The 7,673-nt window shown below is 49.7% G+C and overlaps 1 protein-coding gene across 1 annotated transcript; it reads left to right on the forward strand.

Moving 5' to 3' along the window:
• The first annotated feature begins 248 nt into the window (after positions 1 to 248).
• On the forward strand, positions 249 to 4,725 carry IRF1 (interferon regulatory factor 1). Its single transcript, XM_010137227.1, has 9 exons — positions 249 to 336; positions 1,306 to 1,405; positions 1,568 to 1,744; positions 2,029 to 2,078; positions 2,199 to 2,334; positions 2,524 to 2,649; positions 3,439 to 3,482; positions 4,048 to 4,183; positions 4,631 to 4,725. Exons 1-9 carry the CDS (start codon positions 250 to 252, stop codon positions 4,723 to 4,725), a joined length of 951 nt encoding a protein of 316 aa, XP_010135529.1. The 5' UTR covers position 249.
• The last annotated feature ends 2,948 nt before the right edge of the window (positions 4,726 to 7,673 follow it).

Below are 7,673 nucleotides of genomic sequence, written 5' to 3' on the forward strand. Positions count from 1 at the left end.
CTGCCCTGTCCCCTGCAAAGCTCCCCCCGCAGCCGAGCATCAGCCTCTCTCCAGAATTCCAAACCTGGGGGGGGTTGGGTGGAAACAGGTGGAAGAGACTGAAAAAGAGTTCAGACCCTGGGAAGGTTCTTCTGGTCACATCGGTAACGTTGGGGTAAATGCGCACAGTGCAGAGGGGAGGGGATGCTGCGGAATGGTTAAAATAGTGATGAGGGGTTTTGCTGACCTGTTATTTCTTTCATAGACGACATGCCGGTGTCACGAATGCGCATGAGGCCCTGGCTGGAAATGCAGATTAATTCTAATCAAATACCGGGACTGGTCTGGATTAACAAGGTGAGAGTCGTCTGTTACTGTTATTACTATTATTATTACTTCTGTACCATTAACGTCCTTGATCTTAGATGACGCTAAACATAAGATCATTAAGGAAGGAAGTATTTGGAGAAAGCTTAGAATCAGGTTTGGGTTGGAAGGGACCTTTAAGGGTTATTTGGCGCAACCCCCCTGCGGTGAGCAGAGAACATCTTTAAACACAAACATTAGGTTTAGAAACTGGCTATTTTGGTTTTCAGAAAAGGTAGATCTGGTTGGTACAGAAGGGATTGGTTCCATCTGTTTTCCTGGGAAAATTCCGAGGAGGGAAATGCTAAATTAAACCAAAAGCAATCTGAACATGATGGAGAACCAAGAAAACTCCTGCTGCCCACTGGAGCCGAGACACCGCCTGTCCGAGCTGAGGAGCTACTGTTACTCGCAGTAACACACTGTGTTTTCTGGTTGGGAAGGCACATCCCTGCTTACGCAGTGCAGGGTGAGATCACTGGGCTTACTGAAGCAGGTCTCTTTCTCTGAAGTCTCCATATGCATCCCAAGGTGATACTTAGGCTACGACATGTTTTCCTCAGGATTCCTGCAGGAGCCTGTGGGCGGCTCTAAAGAGAGATTCTCTAGCAAGGCGTGCCTAGGAAATATGGAAATATGCGGTAGGATATGACACACTAAGAGATTAGATGCATTGTGATAGGCATCTAAGTGATAAATGATTCTGGGATAAAACTGACAATATTACTTAATTTGGTTGTACAGTACCACATATGGATTTTTCTCCTGTTTCAGAAATCCCCAAAAGCCTTAAATGCCTCGAACAGAGTAGATGGAGCAGTGGATGTTTAGCTAAGACATAGAGCAGAGGGGTTATAAAGTTTCTGAGCTGCTACTGAGCGTTCTTTGGTTAAATCCATCGTTCTAAACCAGCAAGCGAAGCTTCTTGTTGAATTCAAATCTCTGTTGGGTTAATTCCAGGATAAGATGATGTTTCAGATCCCGTGGAAACATGCAGCTAAGCATGGCTGGGACATGGAGAAGGACGCTTGCCTCTTCCGGAGCTGGGCCATTCATACAGGTCAGTGCCAGCTTTACCTTCCATCGGTCACAGGAATAGCTCCAACAGGGCATTCTGTTGTGGCCTGTTACTATATGTCAGAGAAAATAGAAAACTAACTTTTTTTGGTGGCAAGAACCAGCACTGAACAGTCTAAATGCTGACCCCATCTCTTACTTATAGGAAGATACAAAGTAGGTCAGAAAGACCCTGATCCAAAAACCTGGAAGGCGAATTTCCGCTGTGCCATGAATTCACTGCCTGACATCGAAGAAGTGAAGGATAAAAGCATCAACAAAGGCTCCAGTGCTGTCAGGGTTTACAGGATGCTGCCGCCCTTGACAAAGGATCAGAAGAAAGGTGAGGGACCACTGCTGCGCTTAAACACCGCTTAAACATCCTGCTCCGCATGGGCAGGGCTGTAACAGACCCTGCCGCACTTGGTCCCTGGTTATTGCCGTTGGTAGCGGTTTGTACAAACGCTGCAGTTTATCCCCAATTCTTTAAAATGCGTATCAAGGCATCGCCAAGAAGGGACCGGGATTCGCTGAGCTGACAGCAGGAGCAAAGCTTGCTGAGCAGGGCACAAAGCTGCAAGAGCTCAGGCAGCCCTTTCTCACCTTGGTCGTATTTTTATTTAACAGAAAGGAAGTCAAAATCTTCAAGAGAAGCAAGAAACAGGAGCAAGAGAAAGGTATGTGGCTGCAGAGGCAGCTGACGATGCTAGAGGTTTCGGTGGTTTTCAGGCTCAGGTTTTTTCAGATGGGAACTTGTTCTTAGACAAGTCTTTCATGCTTTGCTCTTATTTTTGTAGTCGTATGAAGATGTGAGGACGGAGGAGTCAGCAGAAAGTCTCACCAACACTCCCCTGCCAGATGACCACAGTGGCTACATCATTCACGACTACACGGGGCAGGAAACGGAGGTCGAGAGCCCGTCCATCACCTTAGGTGAGACTCAGTTTTTAGCCCGCCCAGCAGAGTGGAAAGCACCGTTTGTGCTAAACCCACAATCTCTGCACCAAAAGACAAAGATGACTCTTGGGGCTGGGCCCGGCTGCACCGTCAGACGGGCGGGGAGGAAATAGAGGTGGTTGTGCCTCTCTCGTGAGTGCCAACTCCTCCTGCTTCATCCCACAGACCTCTCGTCATGTGAGGTGAGCGGCTCCCTGACCGACTGGAGGCCACCGATGGAAATCACCATGGCTGACAGCACCAATGACCTCTACCCGTTCCAGGTGTCCCCTCTGGCTTCGTCCTCGGAAGGTGGGTATTTTTTTCCTACCCTGGTCTTTCATAAGGTCTACTGGAGGCAGGTTGGAGGCGAGGCAGTGGGAGGAGGGGTGCCTGGGGCATCAGGAGAAACAAGGGTTGCCTTGTTGAAAAAAACCCAACTTCCACCTGATGGATTTGGGTTACTGGAGCTGCCAAACTGTTCAGGTTACAGATGGACATGTGCCACCTGCAGAAGTAGTTGCTCACGGGTGAGAGGCTTCAAAATGCCATTTACTTTGCATATGTGGGCAAAGGAGCAGCCTTCGTCTCGTGGGTTCAATGTGATGGCACGGACAGGGCAGTCTGTAAAGAAGAGAGATTTCTGAGCCGAGAGGGTGGGATTGAGGGTTCCTGAGGCAGCTGGCAGGAGGCAATGCCAGAGGCAGGACAGAGTAGGGGATGATGGTGACAGTGGAGGTAACCGCACTTCCCTGTGGAGGTAAAGAATTACAATTAACGTGGGTATATCACAGTGGTTCTTCACTTGGGGCACAAATCAGCCTCCCCCTGCACACTAGGTGGGCTCTGCTTTGGTGACTCCTGGGAGCACCCGAGATGAAGGGCTGCAGGGAGTCTTGGCAGGAAGCTGTTGATGGGCTGAGCTCAAACTCACGAGCCCCGCCTCGGTGTCAGCCATGGGGGGAAATTAAAAGGTAGTGGTGGCATGTGGCAAGAGAGTATCAAGCGGGTTGTGTGGCAAAGAAGCAGAAGTGTGAGAGCTAATGTGCACGAAGTTGACATCTATGTTTTCTTCTCTTTTTTTATCTGCTTATAAAGCAGTCACAGACGAAGATGAAGAGGAAGCTAATCGGGATATTTTCAAGGTAAAAGCAGCTCTTCTGTCAGAAGAAAATTGGCCAAAGTTGCTGTTTGCAGCAAGAGAGGAGGGGAAGCAGCTGTCTGATCCAGTCCTGTCAGAGCTGAGCCTGATCACTTAGGTGATCCAAGACCCGTAATGAGGAAGCCTGAGAAATTAAATCTAAAAAGAAGGCTGCAAACATGAGCTGGAGGGGACACATACACAGAAATATTTACATTTCATGTGAAAGTCCGAGAAAGCTACCGAGTACTGCTAGAAGCAGAGGTTGCTATAGTGGAGCCTGCAAAGGTTCTCCAGGCTTTTTTATTTTGCCCTTCCCCCCACTTCAGACACGTTTGGCACTTAATCTGTGTTTCCAGATGTGCCACGCTCATCCCACTGATAAGATGGGGTTTCATCACAGAAGGTCCTCCAGCCCTCCCTGTTTTGCATAAACTTTTTTTTTAATCGGGAGCAAAACAAATTTTATGTTACTTAACATGAGAAAATATAATTTGATCTTTTTTGCTTACTCATCTTCTAATGAGGGAAGAAGCAGCAGTTTTGACCATCTCCTGCATCTCTTCCAGATATTTGATCCAGCCCAAGACTGGCACACCACCAGCATCGAGGGGAAAGGCTTTTTCACCAACGAGCCAGGCTCGCAGATCCTGGGCAGCACTTACAGCTACAAGGAGCAGGACGGGGAGATCGACACGACTTCGGGTACAGGCTCCTCGGCTGTCGCTGATGGTTGAGGCAGATGAGGGTTTTCATGCAAGATATTAATTGGGAGGGAGCCAACAAACAGGAATTCGCACATGTATTCAGAGATTTCTAAGCAGCCTGTTGGAAGGCTGTAAGGAATTTGTTCGTAAAGAGAAAACAAGAAAAATGCCTCCAGTGAGATGCACGGATCTGTCTTCGGGTTGTGCACATGTAAGCTACGCCAGCTTTCAGGAGCTCCTTGCACTGTGACTAAAGAATCCCCACTAGCAATACTTAAATGGGACAGTTTATTTGAGTATTTTAGCAAAACATTAGTCTAAGGTCTTCACTCACGTGAAAAGTCTTGCAATTTTTGATACATTTATTTTGGTAGATTTATATATATACACATAAAAGCTCTTGCTGTGCATGATTCAGTACTCATTCTTGTTTTATTTTGTCTAGGAGAGCTGTCTTTCTTGGACCAGAGGAACAGCCTAGAATTCTCCTGGATAGACACAGGGAGACCTGCCATGCAAGTCATTCCCTGTGGCTTGTAAACCCCTGGCTTCCTCCGGCCACAAACTGCTCCTTTGACGGCCTGAGGAGAACGGGAACAATTGTTTTGTTACTGACTGAACTAAGAAAGTAGCTTTATTTTCCGTTTGATTATTAGTCCTGGAAAGGTTAGCAAGGAGAAACTCTTGTAAACCCTGGAAAGGACTCCCACCTCGCTAGCAGGACTCTTTGCACCGAAGATGCTCAGCCACAGAATGCACCTTGTCATCACTTCGGAGGTGACGCTTTTAGCTGGAAGGTTGCCGATGGGGTCTGACCTGTTGGGGTACCGCTGAACAACGTCGTGTGCCGGAGGCCTGGAGAGGAGGTTACTGTCCTCTCACAGGCGATGTGACGAGCGCTTCTCCCATGGAGTGCTTGGGAGAGACCCTGCAAGCGAGTCTCTTACCTGTTAGTTTTGGTTGCTGCTTACCTGTGCAACACTGGTGATACTGAGCTTAACAACTATCATTACACTTAGAAAAATTGCACTAACTGGCTCTCTCTTCTCTGATTTACTCCATCACATAGTTCACCTTTCCGATTAAATTGTGTAAATAGTTTAGACCAATAAAATGTGAAAATTCAGTGTAGGTTTTGCTTCCACCTAGCGCAGTTACCAGGACCGCTCGTAGGCATGCCGTCCCTATCGCTGTGGACTAGTCGGAGAGCTGCTGCATGACGCTGGTTTTGCACTGATCGGGGCAGAGCTCTGAGTTCATACCATGCCCTTCTGAGAGCCCTCCCAGCTCTCTGCCAGCACATTCACAGCACTGGCACAGCCCGCAGACCCACCCTGGGGCAGCCAGTGGGGCAGAGTGATGGAAGAGGTTCTAGTTTGTGCATAATCGTAGGTATCAAATCACTAAGCTCCAATAGAATATTCTCTTGTACATTTATTTTTGTACATATCCGTGTTGTATATTTGTTCTAATAAAGATGTTTTATATATGACATGTTTACTTGTTCTCATGGGAGAGCTCCGAGCATGCATTCCAGTTTCCTTGAAAATACCCAAACAAATGTGCTGAAAACAGACGGTTGGAGGGGATTTTTCATGAGTCATGAAAGCACAGGGAGCTTAGCATAGTTTGCTCCTTTTTTTCCTTCCCAGTGGAGCTGGTGGGTGGAATCCGCTTGTCCCTGGAAGGGAAACCCAAGAACTGTGCACGTGGTGGGGTGGTTGGTACCCCAGCCAGGTAGTTTGTACCTGCCACCACCTACAGGTCAGAGCTCCCTCCGGGCAGGGTTACAGGCCAGCCTGTTACAACCCTTGTGCACCAAGTCCCTGCTGTGGGTGTCCCAATCAGCAGCTCTGTCAGCTTCTGCAAGGAGCAGATCAGCAGCGAGACCTAACTGGGGTTTGCCTGGAAAGAAAGCACACGCGCCGTTAAGCAGGCAAGGGGCAGGCAAGCTGCTTTCCCCTGTGTTTTCTTCGCCTTTCCTTCAGGCTGGAAAGGTCCGACACGTTACCGCATCATCTGGGGTGGGAGACGAGCGTGACTGACTCCAACTGCAGCCAGCAGCATCTGATGCTGCCTGGAAACCCCCTGCGCTGCCCTGTGCCGGGTGGCCTTTGGGGAATAGCTTCATTCACCGAGCAGGAGCGAGGGCAGGTCGAGGAGCATATCAGGCTGCAGGGGAGGAAGACCCAGCCCAAAGAGCTGGAACAAAGCAGGCATTTCCTACCGACTTTGGCGCAGGTTCTGCTGCGGCTCGAGCTGCAGACACACAGAGACAGATACAGAGTTTACTGAGGGAAGAGGGGAAAAAGTGCTGTAGGAAGCAGGTGGTGGTGGGTCTCGAATCCAGCACCGCTAAAAGGCTTGGGTATGGCGCAGCGAGGGGGACGGGCAGCTCGGCAGGTCGCTGCAGCGCCGGTTAGTCATTAACTGGCCCTATCTCCAAGACAGCCCCAAGCGGGCACAGGCAGCACCACAGATACAGAGTTTACTGAGGGAAGAGGGGAAAAAGTGCTGTAGGAAGCAGGTGGTGGTGGGTCTCGAATCCAGCACCGCTAAAAGGCTTGGGTATGGCGCAGCGAGGGGGACGGGCAGCTCGGCAGGTCGCTGCAGCGCCGGTTAGTCATTAACTGGCCCTATCTCCAAGACAGCCCCAAGCGGGCACAGGCAGCACCCTTCCAGGTGGCACCTCATGCTGGCTCTGAGTTGGTGGCAGCCTGGGGACAATGACCTTGCTGTCCCCCTGCAGCAGGCACACTCCCTGGGTATCTGGCCCGAGGGTCCACCTCCCAGGAAGAGATTCACCCAGCAGTGACCCCCCACTCCCTGGGTACCAGGGCTGCCAGAGCAGAGGCGATGGCTGCCTCATCACACTCACCTAACATCCTGCACAAGTACCCGCTGCAGATCTAGGGCAGGAATGTTCTGTGCACCCACAAAGAAACCACCCACCACATCAGACCTGTGCCCTGGGAGTGAGTACTGGGCTGCTGGGTCCAGAGCCACCTCCCAGGAAGGGACACCAGCTCGGTGCCATAACTGGAGGAAATGAGGTTTGTTTAGGAACCGCTGCATGTTTGTCACACGCAGGGCAAGAAGGAGAAGGGAAACTTTCTATGATGCAAAGAGTGCTAAAAATAAGGTAGAGATTCATTTGCCCATTCATGCATTAAAAGGAGCAAGTTTTCACGGTTATGCTCATATACAAAAAACCCAGCACTAAAATTTTTCCACAGAAAAAGGGTTAGACCAAGACTGGACAAAAACAGCAGCCAGAGCCTCACACCCAGGGACCACAGACACACTCCAAGGGTGTTTCTACCAGGACAGAGGAGAAGCCTTCCCCATCCACTCACAAAGTTACCCTCGTGGTGAAGTCCCACGACCAGGTGGAATTTATCCATCCAGTTGCTTCACTGGGTGAATAACTGCCAAATTCAAAGTATTTTGAAGTTGGTTTTGCGACTTTTAACTCTTGGGGGGGGGCG

The sequence above is a fragment of the Buceros rhinoceros genome, unplaced genomic scaffold (genome assembly GCF_000710305.1).
Source record: "Buceros rhinoceros silvestris isolate BGI_N320 unplaced genomic scaffold, ASM71030v1 scaffold20055, whole genome shotgun sequence".
Taxonomy (NCBI): Eukaryota; Metazoa; Chordata; class Aves; order Bucerotiformes; family Bucerotidae; genus Buceros; species Buceros rhinoceros.